This window comes from Bufo bufo, chromosome 2, assembly GCF_905171765.1.
Source record: "Bufo bufo chromosome 2, aBufBuf1.1, whole genome shotgun sequence".
Classification (NCBI taxonomy): Eukaryota; Metazoa; Chordata; class Amphibia; order Anura; family Bufonidae; genus Bufo; species Bufo bufo.
Window position 1 is genome coordinate 599,519,437 of NC_053390.1, and position 19,283 is coordinate 599,538,719.

Consider the following 19,283-nt stretch of genomic DNA (forward strand, 5'->3'; position numbering starts at 1 on the left):
AATTATAGGCAATTAGCAAGACACCCCCAATAAAGGAGTGGTTCTGCAGGTGGTGACCACAGACACTTCTCAGTTCCTATGCTTCCTGGCTGATGTTTTGGTCACTTTTGAATGCTGGCAGGGCTTATACTCTAGTGGTAGCATGAGACGGAGTCTACAACCCACACAAGTGGCTCAGGTAGTGCAGCTTATCCAGAATGGCACATCAATGCGAGCTGTGGCAAGAAGGTTTGCTGTGTCTGTCAGCGTAGTGTCCAGAGCATGGAGGCGCTACCAGGAGACAGGCCAGTACATCAGGAGACGTGTAGGAGGGCAACAACCCAGCAGCAGGACCGCTACCTCTGCCTTCGTGCAAGGAGGAACAGGAGGAGCACTGCCAGAGCCCTGCAAAATGACCTCCAGCAGGCCACAAATGTGCATATGTCTGCTCAAACGGTCAGAAACAGACTCTATGAGGGCCCGACATCCACAGGTGGGGGTTGTGCTTACAGCCCAACACCGTGCAGGACGTTTGGCATTTGCCAGAGAACACCAAGATTGGCAAATTCGCCATTGGCGCCCTGTGCTCTTCACAGATGAAAGCAGGTTCACACTGAGCACATGTGACAGAGTCTGGAGACGCCATGGAGAACGTTCTGCTGCCTGCAACATCCTCCAGCATGACCGGTTTGGCATTGGGTCAGTAATGGTGTGGGGTGGCATTTCTTTGGAGGGCCGCACAGCCCTCCATGTGCTCGCCAGAGGTAGCCTGACTGCCATTAGGTACCGAGATGAGATCCTCAGACCCCTTGTGAGACCATATGCTGGTGCAGTTGGCCCTGGGTTCCTCCTAATGCAAGACAATGCTAGACCTCATGTGGCTGGAGTGTGTCAGCAGTTCCTGCAAGACGAAGGCATTGATGCTATGGACTGGCCCGCCCGTTCCCCAGACCTGAATCCAATTGAGCATATCTGGGACATCATGTCTCGCTCTATCCACCAACGTCACGTTGCACCACAGACTGTCCAGGAGTTGGCAGATGCTTTAGTCCAGGTCTGGGAGGAGATCCCTCAGGAGACCGTCCGCCACTTCATCAGGAGCATGCACAGGCGTTGTAGGGAGGTCATACAGGCACGTGGAGGCCACACACACTACTGAGCCTCATTTTGACTTGTTTTAAGGACATTACATCAAAGTTGGATAAGCCTGTAGTGTGTTTTTCCACTTAAATTTTGAGTGTGACTCCAAATCCAGACCTCCATGGGTTAAAAAATTTGATTTCCATTTTTTTATTTTTGTGTGATTTTGTTGTCAGCACATTCAACTATGTAAAGAACAACGTATTTCAGAAAAATATTTAATTAATTCAGATCTAGGATGTTATTTTTGTGTTCCCTTTATTTTTTTGAGCAGTGTATGTATTATGATATAAACTCACCTAAAGAATTATTAGGAACACCATACTAATACGGTGTTGGACCCCCTTTTGCCTTCAGAACTGCCTTAATTCTATGTGGCATTGATTCAACAAGGTGCTGATAGCATTCTTTAGAAATGTTGGCCCATATTGATAGGATAGCATCTTGCAGTTGATGGAGATTTGAGGGATGCACATCCAGGTCAAGAAGCTCCCGTTCCACCACATCCCAAAGATGCTCTATTGGGTTGAGATCTGGTGACTGTGGGGGCCATTTTAGTACAGTGAACTCATTGTCATGTTCAAGAAACCAATTTGAAATGATTCGAGCTTTGTGACATGGTGCATTATCCTGCTGAAAGTAGCCATCAGAGGATGGGTACATGGTGGTCATGAAGGGATGGACATGGTCAGAAACAATGCTCAGGTAGCCCGTGGCATTTAAACAGTGCCCAATTGGCACTAAGGGGCCTAAAGTGTGCCCAGAAAATAGCCCCCACACCATTACACCACCACCACCACCAGCCTGCACAGTGGTAACAAGGAATGATGGATACATGTTCTCATTCTGTTTACACCAAATTCGGACTCTACCATTTGAATGTCTCAACAGAAATCAAGACTCATCAGACCAGGCAACATTTTTCCAGTCTTCAACAGTCCAATTTTGGTCAGCTCGTGCAAATTGTAGTCTCTTTTTCCTATTTGTAGTGGAGATGAGTGGTACCCGGTGGGGTCTTCTGCTGTTGTAGCCCATCCGCCTCAAGGTTGTGCGTGTTGTGACTTCACAAATGCTTTGCTGCATACCTCGGTTGTAATGAGTGGTTATTTCAGTCAACGTTGCTCTTCTATCAGCTTGAATCAGTCGGCCCATTCTCCTCTGACCTCTAGCATCCACAAGGCATTTTAGCCCACAGGACTGCCACATACTGGATGTTTTTCCCTTTTCACACCATTCTTTGTAAACCCTAGAAATGGTTGAGTGAAAATCCCAGTAACTGAGCAGATTGTGAAATACTCAGACCGGCCCGTCTGGCACCAACAACCATGCCACGCTCAAAATTGCTTAAATCACCTTTCTTTCCCATTCTGACATTCAGTTTGGAGTTCAGGAGATTGTCTTGACCAGGACCACACCCCTAAATGCATTGAAGCAACTGCCATGTGATTGGTTGACTAGATAATTGCATTAATGAGAAATAGAACAGGTGTTCCTAATAATTCTTTAGGTGAGTGTATATCCTGTTCATTATCGCTGTATTTACATGTCTCTGTGGAAAGGGTTAATAAATACTGAGAGACTTTTAGGGCTTTGATAGAGAAGCTGGACTTGTTTACTACCATGTTTTGGAGGGAAAAACCCAGGCTTGTTTACCACCAAAAAGCAGGACAACCTCACCTTTTAAATGTCTGGTTTTAGCTATGTTTAGCTTGTTTTTGTCTGGAAAACATGTGGTGTCATTGCCATTGAGTATCATTGAAGCTCTAATGTAAGTCTATACCACATGGGAGCTGAAACAATGTATCTGCTTGTGTTGGGTTTCTCCACTCCACCCCTGCCACAAGAAGGTTCTAGTCTAGCAAAAACTATATAAGGAGAGCAGTCAGGGCCCCTAGTGTGCTGCAGTTAGAGAACAATGCTTGGAGGGGAGACTCTTTCAGACTACTGAGTGACCAGAGGAAGACGCTGAGACGGGGATGCGCTGCCACAGACCCTGGATCACCAGCCTTGGACCAGGGTACCAGCCTTCTAAAGAGAAAGAGGGACCGCTAACTCAGGTCTTTCCTCAGCATCAAACCCTTCTGCCAGGAAGGAGACTGGAGAAGTCAGCCCAATGCCTCGCCTGTATTGTTTTGTACCTGAATTCCTCCAGTAAAGAACCCTGGTTTACTGCAGACCCTGACTGTCTGGACTTATTTCCCATTGGGGTAAACCACACCTTACCATCACTTCCAGGGAGCAGCAACACTTCGATGGTGTCTGGGGGACCCAGAGTAGCATTGGGGCCACTTCAAACCCGGCCACTGCACAGGGTGTCAACTGTATGTTACAGGGCCACTGCACAGGGTGTCAGCTGTATGTTACAGGGCCACTGCACAGGGTGTCAACTGTATGTTACAGGGCCACTGCACAGGGTGTCAGCTGTATGTTACAGCTGGCACCATAGCTGTTCTGTAAATGTACAGCATGGGAACGAGATAAGTGCCATACTGTACATTTATGGTATGGGAAAAGGTTAAAAATCTTACCTTGCATTTATGCCATGAATTCTGCAACAAAATTCACAGCATTTGGTGTGGATTTTACTCCTGCATGATTCTGTCTGATACAGTGCAGATAATTTGTAGCACATACTGTGCATTTGTAAAGTCTTCAGACCCTTTCACTTTTTTCTTATGTTGCGGCCTTGTGCTGAAAATAAAAATCTATCCCCCCCCCCTCCCAAATCATTTTGCACTCAATACCCCATAATGAGAAAGTGAAAGCAGGATGGTAGAAATCTTTGCCAATTTATTGAAAAGCTACAATCTAACACTGATATAAGTATTCTGACCCTTTACCTTAGGCAGCTAATACAGCCTCTAGTCTTATTGGGTATGATGCCACAAGGTGCTCTCAAGCTCTATCAGGTTACTTGGGACCATTTGTGGATAGCCATTTTCAGGTCTCTCCAGAGATGTTCAATTGGTTTCAAGTCAGGACTCTGGCTGGGCCACTCAAGGACATTCACAGAGTTGTTCCTAAACCAGTCCTGTGTTGTTTTGGCTCAGCAAGAGTAATCTGTTGGTTCTTAATCACCTCTCTTACCTACTTACTTAGTTTAGTGGGGCGGCCACTGTATTTTGCTCCTTTCAGCTTTCCTTATACCCCTGACCAGTCTCCCTGACCACCTGCTGAAAAAGACCCCCACAGAATGATGCTGCCACCACAATTTTTTTTACTGTAGGCATGACATTGGGCAGGTAATGAGCAGTGCCTGGTTTCCTCCAGACATGCTACACAGAATTGATGTCAAAAAGTTCAGTCATGGTTTCATCAGACTAAAGCAGTGGTGGTGAAACTATAGCACGGGTGCCAGAGTCAGCACTCAGAGCCCTCTCTGTGGGCACCCACGCCCTGGAAAAAGTCTATGGTGTACCAATATACCCTTGTCTTTTCCTGCCATTCATCAGCGCAGGGCACGCTATGAACAGCACAGGAAGCGCACTGAATGTAGGCAGGGTATTATAGCTAAAGGATACAGGAACATGGAAGATAAACTATATTGGACTGTAGTATACAGGTTAAATCGCCGTGCTGGCACTTTGCGATAAGTGCATTTTTTGGTTGCAGTTCTGGCACTCTGTCTCTTAAAGGTTTGTACCCAGATCTGTGCCTCCACAGAATCCTGTCACTGAGCTCTATAGGCAGTTCTTTTCTCATCATGGCTTGGTATTTACCCTGATATGCATTGTCATTTGTGAGACACCATATATATATACACAGGGATGTGTCTTTCCAAATCGTGTCCAATCAACTTAATTTACAATAGATAGAATCCAATGAAGGTGTAGAAGCATCTCAAAGATTATCAAGAGAAATGGGAGGTCCCCAGAGCTAAATTTCAAGTTTCATAGCAAACGGTCCCAATACTTCATTTCCATGTGAAATGTTACTTTTTTCCTATTAATAACTTAAGTGCAGATGGGGGAAAATGTGAATTTTTTATTTTATTTTAGCACAAGGCAGCAACATGGTGTGAAGACTTTCCAAATGCATTGCACATCCCACCTGGACATACCCAGTGGTGTGAAGCTAGCTCTTGGGCTACCCGCAAACTATGAGGACCACTTAATACTCCTTAGAAATTTAAGTATATTGACATACAAATGCATAATCTGTGCCACATTCCCTAGTGCTCTTTAATAGGAGCATGTGACACATTTAAGCTGTCTAGAAAAGAGGCTCTGAATGAAAACTAAGCACTTCATTGTGAACATCTGAGCTTCTGTGTTGGTCTTTGTTTAGCTAACAAGCTTTACTGGGGCAGGAACTCCCCCTAGAATCCTTTAATTTATGCAAGAAGTTTAATTCTCAAGAATCTCATGGAATAATGACTCAAAATATTGTTTAGTAGTCACCGCATTCAAGGTTTGCGATGGACAAAACACCAGAGGTTTTAACATTTCAACCAGCTGGAACTATCTCCATTAACACTTCTGCTGCCACCACTGAAGTCCTCTCTGTGTTCTCCCAGCGTGAACATAATATTGTTGCTGCTTATCTTATTACAGCAGGTATGGTCTTTTATTTTCTAAATTTGTAGTTTATGCATTCTCTACTGGAATACATAGAATCCATTGTCTCAGGTCCTGGTGGAGCTGCATGTTCATTTGCACTTATATCCTCTCGTCCATTCTTGCCGATCAGCAACGAGAGAGTGGTTGTTTGTTCATCGGCTGCTTGATTACACAAACGCATTATCGGGAACGAGCGTTCGTATTCCCAATAATTCGCCCGAAATAGTAAACTGCCATAGCGTCTAAAGGCTCTGCTCCCATCACGTGTATGGCCCACAATGTATATGAGATATATGTTTATTTAATGAAATCATTTGATAGATGCTAAAAATACAGCAATATTCATCACCCATATGTTTAATACATATGTTTTTTCACTGAATGCTGTACCATAGTACCGTAGCCTGCCCCTGAGGCCAAAAGGATATTTTGGAGTGCCGATCCGGGCTGTTTAACATTTTACATGTTGCGGGCAATGGCGCATGTAAAGTGCTGACAGAGGGAGCAGACTCCCTCTGTCTCCCATTGGCACCCCGCAAATGCGATTGCGGGGTGCCAAAGCATGTGAAGGCTGTCTGGGGTCTGATGTAGGCCCCAGACCAGCCTTCAGCAATTTCCAGCAGGCTGCGCCTCTATGGCGCAGCCTGCTGGTCAATGTTAGAATAGCATTGCTATTAAAATGCAATGCACTATAGGGATAGTGCATTGCATTTTAAAAGCAATCAAAAATCTGTCTGCAATCAGAAAGTCCGTGTGGGGACTATGAAGTGGTAAAAATAAGTAAAAAAAAAAAAAAATGTATTCAATTAAAAAAAATCGCATAAAATTTTTTAGCTTTTTTTCCATTGAAAATATGCTTTTCAATTTAAAAAAAATTGCAAAAAAAATTGCAAAAAAAATAAATCTTTCCCCTTATGTTTGGTATTTCCGCGTCTGTAACGACCCAGACTACATAAATCTCATTATCCCCTACGTTGAACGCCGTTAAGAAAAAAAAAAGACAGAATTGCTAATTTATTCTTAATTGCCACCGAAAAAGTGCCATTTACTCCAAAATGATTCCAATGAAAAATACAAGTCGTCCTGCAAAAATCAAGTCATCACACAACTCCACAGAAAGAAAAATAACAAAGTTATGGGTCTTGGGAAGCGGCAATGCAAAGACATTTTTTTCTTTTAAAAAAGGGTTTCATTGCAAAAATGTAGTAAAATGTAAAAAAAACAACTATATGTATTTGGTATCACTGTAATCATACTGACCCAGAGAATAAAGATATTATGTTATTTATACCGAAAAATGAACGCCGTAAAATTTATAACGTGAAAACTCAGTGGCAGTATTGCTATTTTTCCCTTCTCTCTCCCTAGAAAGAGTTAATAAAAGTTCATCAGAAAGTTATGTGTACCCCAAAATGGCGCCATTAAAAACTACAGTTTGTCCCACAAAAAACAAGCCCTCATATAGCTATATAGACGGAAAAATAAAAAAGTTATAGCTCTTGGAATGCGACTATGAAAAAAGGAAGAAAAACGCTTGGTCAACCAAAACAGGCTGGTTACTAAGGGGTTAAGGGCGAAAAAAAACTCTTTTGACTCCAAGTTTGGCAATAGAAGAAAAAATTCCTGCATCAATGACCCATAAAAAAGTGAATGTCTATTAAAGACTTTATAGGATCTCTGCATCATTAGGCTTTCATCACCAGTGTGGAGAAATATTGAATTAAACATACTCTTATTTCAAAAATATTTTTATTGTTTCATAAATATAAAAATGAATACTCGCCGATAGGCGTGAAAAGGTTAACATTGACAATCATATATAAATCGGCATGCTTGAATTACAGCTGTTACAATAGTTGTACAGATATTGATATAATCGGTATATCACATTTCTTGGTAAAACATAAATTAGGGAGAAGGGGGGGGGAAAGTCAGAGGGGAGGAGGGTATAGGATAATGTGTATCTAGAAGTCACATATTTCTACATACCATGTAATAGTCAAACAGTTCCCAAATGAAGTCCTAGCTTAATCAGTGAATCCTCTAAACTTCTTCCATGGGCCCCAAATAATCGAGAAACGTTGAGGTGTTCTGGTATCCCAATGTGCTATTTGTTCCAATCTATAGATCTGGTCACATTTCATAAACCAATGCTGCAATGCTGGGGGATCTATTTTTCTCCAGTATACTGCCACTAGAAGGCGTGCTGCTGATAATAGTATCTTACACAAAGTGTGAACCTCACTCGATTCAGTACTGGATAACTCTCCTGTTAGGCCAAAAAGGCATAATTTAGGTGACGCTCGGACTGTTATTCTACATACCTGGGATAAGACCTTACATACCTCCTGCCAATAGTTTTGAATTTTAGGACATAACTACCAGACATGACTTTGAGACCCAATATTAATCTCACACCTCCAGCAAATGGGGCTGACCTCTGGGAACATAGTGTGTAACCTTTGTGGTGTATAATACCAGCGTGTGAGGACTTTATAACTATTCTCCTGCAATTTTACACATCTAGAGACTTTCCCTGAAGCCGTTAACACCTTTGGCAACTCCCATTTATCAAATTTTATGGCTAGTTCCTCTTCCCATTTATCAAGGTGAATTAAACATACTCTTGAGGATAGGTCATCAATATCAATATCAATATCAAAGTCCGGACAATCCCTTTTTTTAATTTTTTTATTTAAATTTTTTATTATAGCCAATTTAATATAAGAGCATATATACATACAAATAAATCAGCAGGACCCTTTCTGTATTGTAAAAATAAAACAAAAAAATATATAAAAATCACATATAAAATAACATCAGTTAGTTAATGGAATTAAGCTGATTCATATGAATTCATCGCTTATCGATCCATAAAGTCCCACTTGTCATATAATGTTAGGCTGGTTTATATGAATTCATCATCATAGGATAGTCCTTTTAGCTCCACTCAATATATAATATTACAATCAATGCTGGATTTCCGGTAGGTCTGTCCAATGCAGTTGGGAGCCGAGCCAGAATACAGGGTGGGCCATTTATATGGATACACCTTTATAAAATGGGAATGGTTGGTGATATTAACTTCCTGTTTGTGGCACATTAGTATATGTGAGGGGGGAAACTTTTCAAGATGGGTGGTGACCATGGTGGCCATTTTGAAGTTAGCCATTTTGAATCCAACTTTTGTTTTTTCAATAGGAAGAGGGTCATGTGACACATCAAACTTATTGGGAATTTCACAAGAAAAACAATGGTGTGCTTGGTTTTAACGTAACTTTATGCTTTCATGAGTTATTTGCAAGTTTCTGACCACTTATAAAATGTGTTCAATGTGCTGCCCATTGTGTTTGATTGTCAATGCAACCCTCTTCTCCCACTCTTCACACACTGATAGCAACACCGCAGGAGAAATGCTAGCACAGGCTTCCAGTATCCGTAGTTTCAGGTGCTGCACATCTCGTATCTTCACAGCATAGACAATTGCCTTCAGATGACCCCAAATATATGCGAAATTGCTACATGATGATGTGTTTCCCTCTTTATGCACTGAAGCTGGCACGTTCCCTGAGTTTGTGACAAATGTATATGCCCTGATGAAAGACACCTCACCTAATTCATCACCTGCTGTGCGACTCATTATAAATAAATAGTATGTAAAATACTGACAGGCTAATCCACTACGCCGGTCTAATTGCACGATGCAAAACAGACGCACATGATAAATGACCCCCAATGTGTCTTATCACTATTGTTTTCTTCGTGGTTTCTTTTTTCTCCCCATAGAGAAGGAGATATCAAAATGCCGGAAAAAACTGCAAGAGGAATAGCATTCATGTTTTTGAAAAGATTTAAGGAAGAGAAAAAAAGAGACCCCTAATTTACAAAAATGGAAGGAGCAAAATAAAATGCTTGTGTCCTGGGTTCCATATTTCTCATAGACCTTCAGCAGACACCTAGATATCTGGAGGTGGAGTTTTTACAAACAAAAACAAAAAACACAGGGGCAAAAATTAACTCAGAAGTGCAGAAAAACACCACAACTATATGTAAAACCAGCCCTAAAGAAGTTTTCTAGTTTAATGTATTTTAGAAAAATCTGATTACTATAGCAGCCTAAAATTGGTAGAATGCTGACAATGTTCCTATTCCCTTCTTAGCTGTTGGTGTTTAATATGGGGGCATCTGAGGGGTTAAATGACCTGAATCAGCATCGTCTCCGATCCTGGTCACTGCTGGTGGGTGCTTGCCTTATTATACAGCCAACACCCGCCATGTATGGATAGAGCTCAGCATGCCAGCTCTCTCCATATAGCCCCTTAATGCAAATCATGTGCATGTCAGCATAATTGGTCTTTTTTTTTTATTTTATTTAATATTCGTATAAGATATTACATTTTGGGAAATTTGGCAACATTACTACCATTTACATAATTACATTACATAACTTCATATTGTTGAATCAAAAAGAAGCCATGACGCTTATAAAAATATAAAAAAATTCCCATACAAAAAAGAAAAAAGACACTTTTCTCCCTTTGCCCCGCTCTAGAACCCCACCCGAACCGAAGCTCCCCCTCCACCATTACACAACTTTACGTTGTCCTAATAGCCCACCATCAATGAAAACAGTTTCACTAGTCCAATTAGGAATCTAATTTATAATTAAGGCCAATATGCCCAAGTTTGTACCCATTCCACTTTTTGCCGGGGGCTCTGGCTTGTAATTTTTTTTTAAACTTTTAACTTTGGACACTAGTTTTTTCCACTCCTCAGTATCCGGTTGGAGGTCTGAACCCCATTTTCTCACTATAACCACTCTAGCTAAAAGCAGAGTTTTAAGCCAAAAGATATTCACTTTTCCCCTCATCTCAGAGGATGGAGAAAAAAAAAAAAATATAGCCCCTAGGGGAGGGGGAGGGGGGGGGGGGGTCTGATAGAGGATCTACAGACTAACTCCTCAAAGACCCTACTCCAAAAACTCTGTATTCGTGGGCAGGTCCATATCATATGGAGAAAATCAGCCTGCTCTGTTTTACATTTCCAGCAGCTACACTTTGGATTTTTATACATTCTAGACAAAGCCACTGGAGTATAATATAGAAAAAATTGAAGAAATGCTCCAGCACCAGGATGGACATAGTGGAAATCCCGGTCTTCATTGTCACCAAAATTCAGGTAAATTCATCAAAACACTGGTACCCCCCGGTTCCCAAGATCTACGCGTTTCGAACAGTCGTGTTCTTAGTCATGATCCTAAGTGTCTGACATGTTCCAAGCTAAAATACGGCTCACCTCAAGAATCTCCGCCCCCCAGGGAGGGGTGTAGAGAGGTGGGGCGAGCAGCAGAATCAGCCGGGTCCATGTGAGACACCTGTGCAAACCTAATCACATGTGATATAGTTACATACCCAATAGTGCTATAAACAAACATTAAAAAATACATGGATTTTTTTTTATATATATATATATATATATATATATATATATTACTAACATAAAATCCCATGTGGTCTCTCTCCCCAAAAGGTATCAGCATGATGTCCTCACTTGAATACAGATTACATTGTAGGTTTTACAAAATTATAATAAATGAAAAATAAAAAAAAACATATGAAAATAAAAATAAATATAAATAAAAAAGCAGTGATTTGAGATTAGTATATTCTTCCACTTGTTGACTGCATCGTGTTCCTTGTGGTTCTGTATATCCATATATTGACTTAATCGTCCACCTGGTATGTCAACGTGGGAAGATTAAGTTATCACCGCCAGATTTGAAAAACCGCATGATGTGAATTGGGATTGTGGTATATACTGAAAAAACCATTGAACAAGATGCATTAAAAAATTTGTCATACAGTTAGCTACAAAACATCGTAGATTCAGATACAATTCATATGGCAAGTATATAGTAGGCGACGGTTGACAATTGTTATTCACCATGGTTCTCATTGGTATAATTATAATCAAACACATGTTCTATGAAAATATGCGGACATAATCAAAGTTTAGACATGCGCGTCCTCGGCACCTTTCCTTCCTGTTTGACATAAAATCTTCATAGTGTGGCAATAAAAATAATAATCCAAAACATATCCATGATTGTAAATTACTAAATAATGTTATTCTGGCAAATACAATTTCCGAATTGTTATATGTCTATATGTAAGTTATTCACATATACCGGGGATCCATATGCAGGATGTAATATATCCCACATTCCTCGCCTTCATGTTCCCTTGTTGGGAGATGGGCAGGACTCTTGTATGACGCAATATATAACCGGTAAATGTGAATACCATAAAGCGCATATGCGTTTTTTTCGGACCTTGATGTCACCTGGATAGTTGGAGTATATTAAGCCACATGTTCTCAGACGGCATATATATATTCCAGTAAGTCACATCTCTAATACATACAATCCCATCTTAAACCAAAAAAGGGAAAAACAAGGTTTTGAAGTATAATATAGGCGATGGAGGATATTAAACTGTATTAACATATTGTTTTTGGAAAGAGAGGATTTTTTTATGTTCTTATACAGTCCTGATCAAAAGTTTAAGACCACTTGAAAAATGGCAAAAAATCATATTTTACATTGTTGGATCTTAATCACAGCTAAGACGATATCCCGTCAGAGGGAATAATAACCACAGGTGGTGTATAATCCAATATATGTAATCACAGGGAACGACCTGTTTAAAACGTAGCCTTTAATCTAATTTAGATATAAAATAACAAAAACTCCCACAAAACATGTTCTTTTCTATGTATGTTTTGTGGGAGTTTTTGTTATTTTATATCTAAATTAGATTAAAGGCTACGTTTTAAACAGGTCGTTCCCTGTGATTACATTGTTGGATCTTAACAAGGTTCCAAGTAGAGCTTCAACATGCAACAAGAAGAAATGAGAGTGAGACAAAACATTTTTTTGAGCATTCAATTAATTGAAAATAACGATTAAACTGAAACAGGCTGTTTTTCAGCTGATCCAAATTTTAGGACCACATGCCTTTAAAAGGCCAAATCTGTGCAAAGATGTGGATTCATTGTCATTTTCTGTCAGGTAGTCACACGTTGTGATGGCAAAGGCAAAAAAACTCTCCCTTTTTTAATGTGGTCGGGTTGTTGAACTGCATAAGCAGGGTCTCTCACAGCGCGCCATCGCTGCTGAGGTGGGACGCAGTAAGACAGTCATTTGGAATTTCTTAAATGATCCTGAGGGTTATGGAACAATGGACAGTGGAAGACCTAAAAAAAATTCATCAGCACTGAGCCGGAGGATCCAATTGGCTGTCCGTCAAGACACTGGACGATCCTCGACCCAAATTAAGGCCCTTACTGGTGCTGACTGCAGCCCCATAACCATCAGACGGCATCTGAGACTGAAGGGCTTCAAAAACAAAAAACGTCTTCAAAGACCTCGTCATGGGACATTCAAAGGTGGAAGAAAGTTTTATTCTCTGATGAGAAAAAATTTAACCCTGATGGTTTCTAACGTTACTGGCATGACAAGCAGATCCCACCTGAGATGTTTTCTACGCGCCACAGTGGAGGGGCGCCATAATGGTCTGGGGTGCTTTTTCCTTCAGTGGAACAATGGAGCTTCAGGAAGTGCAGGGGCGTCAAACGGCCACTGGCTATGTCCAGATGTTGCAGAGAGCATTCAACATGACTGAGGGCCCTCGTCTGTGTGGTAACGACTGGGTTTTTCAACGCTACAGTACACAATGCCCGCAGGACAAGGGACTTCTTCCAGGAGAATAACATCACTCTTTTGGCCCATACTGCATGTTCCCCTGATCTAAATCCAATTGAGAACCTTTGGGGATGGATGGCAAGGGAAGTTTACTAAAATGGACAACAGTTCCAGACAGTAGATGGCCTTCGTGCAGCCGTCTTCACCACTTGGAGAAATGTTCCCACTCACCTCATGGAAACGCTTGCATCAAGCATGCCGAAACAAATTTTGGAAGTGATAAACAATAATGGCGGAGCTACTCATTACTGAGTTCTGTTTTGGGGGGGGGGGGGGGGCGTTAGTTTTTTTTGGAGGTGTGGTCCTAAACTTTTGATCAGCTGAAAAACAGCCTGTTTCAGTTTATTCGTTGTTTTCATTAAATTGAATGCGAAAAAAATGTTTTGTCTCACCCCCAATTTTTCTTGTTGCATATTGAAGCTCTACTTGGAACCTTGTTAAAGGGCCTCTGTCACCCCACTAAACAGTTTTTTTTTTTTTGGTTAGTTTTAATCCCTATACTGCGATTTTTGCATACATATTGTAATTAATCATTTCGGTTCAGCAGATTATGTTAAAAACGTACTTTTAAAATATGCAAATTACCTTGCTACCAGCAAGTAGGGCGGCTACTTGCTGGTAGCAGCCGCATCCTCCTATCCTAAAGACGCCCCCTCCACATGTTGATTGACAGGGCCAACGGACGGGATCGTCCTCTGGCTGTTCCTGTCTGCTATCAAGATCTCGCGCCTGCGCCGTAACGGTATTCAGTCGGCGCAGGCGCACTGAGAGGCGGACGCTTGCTCGGCAGCTCCATCCTCAATGCGCCTGCACCGATGATGTCATCAAGTACACCCGGAAGAGAAGACGCGTGCATCGCTGGAAGGAGGCGGAGAGTCTGGTGACGTCGCTGGATGCTCGAATCAGGTAAGTATGTACGTAATAAGCATGCTGCCACAAAAACCACCAACGAAATGGGAATAAATAATTTTATAAAAATATTAACACTATACCACCAACGATTATTAATAATAAATCTCTTCCGGGTGTACTTGATGACGTCATCGGCGCAGGCGCATTGAGGATGGAGTATATGTGAGGGGGGAAACTTTTCAAGATGGATGGTGGCCATTTTTAAGTCGGCCATTTTGAATCCAACTTTTGTTTTTTTAATCTCGTATCTTCAAAGCATAGACAATTGCCTTCAGATGACCCCAAAGATAAAAGTCTAAGGGGGTCAGATCAGGAGACCTTGGGGGCCATTCAACTGGCCCACGACGACCAATCCACTTTCCAGGAAACTGTTCATCTAGGAATGCTCGTACCTGACACCCATAATGTGGTGGTGCACCATCTTGCTGGAAAAACTCAGGGAACATGCCAGCTTCAGTGCATAAAGAGGGAAACACATCATCATGTAGCAATTTCGCATATCCAGTGACCCCCTTAGACTTTTATCTTTGGGGTCATCTGAAGGAAATTGTCTATGCTGTGAAGATACGAGATGTGCAGCACCTGAAACTACGGATACTGCAAGCCTGTGCTAGCATTTCTCCTGCGATGTTGCTATCAGTGTGTGAAGAGTGGGAGAAGAGGGTTGCATTGACAATCCAACACAATGGGCAGCACATTGAACACATTTTATAAGTGGTCAGAAACTTGTAACCAACTCATGAAAGAATAAAGTTACGTTAAAACCAAGCAAACCATTGTTTTTCTTGTGAAATTCCTATTGAAAAAATAAAAGTTGGATTCAAAATGGCCGACTTCAAAATGGCCACCATGGTCACCACCCATCTTGAAAAGTTTCCCCCCTCACATATACTAATGTGCCACAAGCAGGAAGTAAATATCACCAACCATTCCCATTTTATTAAGGGAACATAAATATAAATGGCCCACCCTGTACATTCTTTCCCTCGTGTACCCATATAGCCTGATTCCAACACACAAAAAATATCGTGTTGAGAGCCAGGATATTCTTTTGTAAACATTTGAAATAAATTACCCATATCGTTCATAAACCACTGGATTTTGGCCGCGAGATAGTATCCTTGAAAATAGGGGAGAGATAAACCTCCATCTTCCTCTAGGAGCCATAGATATTTTTGTTTTATCCTGACTTTCTTCCTTCCCCAAATCAAATTGTTGAGAACACTTTCCATATGCCTAAAAAAGAGTCCTCGATCCAGATCGAACATGCCATGATTTTATATATTTGTGGTAGTAGAACCATTGTGATCAAAGCGATCCTGTCTGATTGACTAAAGGTCAGCTTTTGCCAAACTCGAACTTTATCTTTGGTAGAGGTGATTAAAGGCGTTATATTCAATTTCAAAAAATCCTGAACCGAGTTGCTGATTCTAATACCTAAGTATTTCAACTAATCATTTGGGGAAAGAATCCGCACGTCAGCTTTTCTCAAGTGGGGAGGCCGGATTAAAGGTAGTAAAACAGATTTTGACCAGTTCATTCATACCCCTATATGGCCCCAAAATCGTTTGAGTTTCATTATATAGGGCAAAACTTTATAACCATCATGCAGGAAAATAAGAACATCGTCCTCGTAAAGGCTGATTTTATCGTGCACCCCCCCACCAAATCCCCGCACCCTTTCCTCAGATCTTATTCTGCATGTCAAGGGTTCGAGAAAGATCGCAAACAAAAGGCAGGACTCTGGACAGACTAAAACAATTCGTATATGTTCCATTAATGTTTATTCATTTTTTCCATCGTGTACCATAAAAAGTCCCACTCCACCCTGTCAAGCGCCTTCGGCTAGGGAGGGAGGAAGCTTATTCTCCTCCCAGGATTTCCTCAAGACCTGGAATAAGCAAGGGAGCAGGACATCACCATATCTCCTACACAACTCAAAAGGCAATCCGTCCGAACCCGGGTAGAATTACTGCTAATCAAGCTCAAACCCTACTTTAACTCATTTAGTTGTATTGGGAGGTCTAGCGCATCCCTGTCCCCTTTAGAAAGAGCTGGGAGGTTAATCCTAGAGAAAAAATAATAAAAATCTCGTCTCACCCTATTTCTCTCCAATCTGTATAATGAGGAGAAATGTGCCAGAAATTCCTGTTTGATATCCTCTCTATCTGAAGACAGAATGTAATTTCTCAATCTAATTGATTTGATTTGTGTAGGGGCTTTTTGGTTTTGAATGATCATGGCCAGAAGGCGACCTGGTTTACCCGCCTCACAAAATTGTTTCTGACCATGGGCTTTCTCATGGAGATATGATTTGTATTCCTTTATGGCGTTCTCAAGATCCAGCTGTACTGTAATATTTTGCTGATTAATTATCTCATTCTGTAGGATACTAACTCTCTGTTCTAATTGTTTCTCCTTTTCTGCAAAGGAAGATTTGATCTTTTTAATTTGGATGGAGAGGGTACCCTGAATGAATACTTTTAAGGTATCCCAAACATAATGTATATGTGTGGAATTAAGGTTTGAACACCAGAATTCCTTGAATTCATCACTTATTTTATCATGCTCCTTCATTAAATTAAGCCAGTGAGAGTTAATTCTATAAGTCTTTTAACGTAAGCAAAATGGGGGAGTCGTCAGAGATATTCTGGGCTTCATATTTCATATGCTCAACCTTATCTAAGAAATCGGAGCTTGCCAGAGCTAAATCAATTCTTGACATGGTAGAAAATGACCGACTGAAACAGGAGAATACTTCTTTTTCAACTCCCGGCATGCCCTATAAAGAATAGTATGACCTTTTAATCTGGTCCTTGAATCAGATGTCATTGATATTCTATCCTTCTTCTGATTCATCACATTATTAAAGTCGCCCATAACTAATGTCGGACATTTACCCCTCTTACTTACAAACTCAGCCAAACAAGATAACATGGTAACATGCAAAGAAAAGGGAGGGGGGTGTAGACAAAGGCCAAAACACAAATTACTCAATCCAGCAACAATGTAAAAAAACATACCTGCCTTCCCCATCAATCTTTTGCCCAATAGGCTCAAACTCCACACCTCTGTGTATAAACACACTAACGCCCCGGGAGAAAGACAATAGACTGAATGATACTCATATTGTACCCATCTTTTCCTCATACACTTCACCGTCTCTGCGGTTAAATGGGTTTCTATTAATCCGATTATCGCAGGAAGATGAGTATTGGCTCTATCATTTACAATTGTTCTTTTGGTTCTATCTGCCAGGCCCCTGACATTCCATACCAGTATTCTATGTGTAATTATTACGATTCTCAATGTGCTATGTCATCATTAATGGTGTATTTCAACGGGTTGCTCCCCTCCACGGCCCCCGAGACAGCGAAATACCTTCCCTTCCCCCTAACCACCTCCCCACATGACTCACAAGGATATCCACCCTGCAGGCCTCTTACTATCTTTTGCCGCAGTGATTTTGTCTCTAACTCAGATACTTCCATTATTTTAGTGATAAGGGACATTTTGTCACAACCAGACAGTTGAGAAGCTCTGACAGGAGCTTTCCAGATCCTCCTCCTTGAGTTTCTTTGTTTTGGTTAAGTTCCTCATCTCGTTAGTCTATCTCAGCTGTCATGCAGTTGGACTGATTGCTACCCTTTAAGTTCCTCCCCATGATGCATTAGGTTGCGGCTTATACAACTTCCTGGAGTGTGTGTGCATGCTGTTTCTATTCCTCAGTCCTCTGCAAGATAAGTGCTGTTCCTTTATTTGTTATTTTCTGTCTGATGGATTTTCAGGTGACCCTGACTCCCTCCGTGTCTTGTGTAGGGAGCCGGTGGTCGTGTCCCCTCACTATTGTAGGGTCTTTAGGTATTAGATAGCCGAGGTACGTGGATATGCGCCCATCCACCTTTGGGGTGTTCGCATAGGCTGAGCAATTAGGGAGAGTGGCAGGTCTCATGTAGGGGTCTCCCTTTTGTTCCTTAGTTGTGGATCCAGTAAGTCATTAATTGTATTGCATTGTCTTGTTTCCTGTACACCATCCGTGACATTATAAGCCGCCAAAACCGTCTCAAGCATGGATCCGGTTTCACTTTTGGCTGAGCGCTTCCAGGGTCTTTCATTGGAGGTAGCTGATCTCCGTAAGACTTTTTCTCAGTTTCAAGTGACCGGTTCAGCTTGCGTTCATGGAGTTTGTTCTGAGCCTAAGATCTCGCTCCCGGATACGTTCTCCGGGGGTAGTGAGTATTTTGTGCGTTTTAGAGAGGCTTGCAAACTCCATTTTCGCCTTCTTCCCCATTCCTCTGGTGATGAAGAACGGAGGGTGGGGATCATTATATCGCTGCTCAGGGGTAACGCTCAATCCTGGGACTTTTCGCTGCCGGAGGGGGCACGGCCCCTCCGTTCAGTGGATGAATTCTTTTTAGCCCTGGGTCAGATATATGATGATCCGGATCGTATTGCTCTGGCTGAGTCTAGACTACGTCTGTTATGCCAGGGTAAACAATCCGCAGAGATATACTGCTCAGAATTTCGGAGATGGGCAGCTGATACTGGTTGGAATGATGCTGCACTCCGAAGTCAATTTTGCCATGGTCTTTCAGAGGGATTGAAAGATGCATTTGCCTTTCATGAGAGACCTACCTCCTTGGATTCTGCTATGTCTCAGGCCGTTCGTATTGACAGGCGTCTTAGAGAGAGAGGAGCGATCTCTCCTTCCTGTCATACTCAGTCCCGGGACAGTGCAGCGGTCTCTTTCTGTGCGCAGGGGTCTCAGTCGCTGTCAGCCCCTTCTGAGCAGGAGCCCATGCAGCTGGGGTTGATTGCCTCTGACAATAGAAGATTCAGCCCGCATGGGAGGGTTTGTTTTTGTTGTGGAGGTATAAATCATTTGGCAAATGTTTGTCCCTCTAGGAGATTCAGGCAGTCTTCTGGGAGTA

The 19,283-nt window shown here is 41.7% G+C and overlaps 1 protein-coding gene across 1 annotated transcript in view; it reads left to right on the forward strand.

Annotated features, from left to right (window-relative positions):
• The first annotated feature begins 4,347 nt into the window (after window positions 1-4,347).
• RRH (retinal pigment epithelium-derived rhodopsin homolog) overlaps window positions 4,348-19,283 on the forward strand; it is a 40,117-nt gene continuing 25,181 nt past the window's right edge. Inside the window, exons 1-2 of the mRNA XM_040419873.1 lie at window positions 4,348-4,361; window positions 5,530-5,675. Of these exons, the coding sequence (XP_040275807.1) occupies window positions 4,348-4,361; window positions 5,530-5,675 (160 nt within the window). The remainder of the gene's footprint in view (window positions 4,362-5,529; window positions 5,676-19,283) is intronic.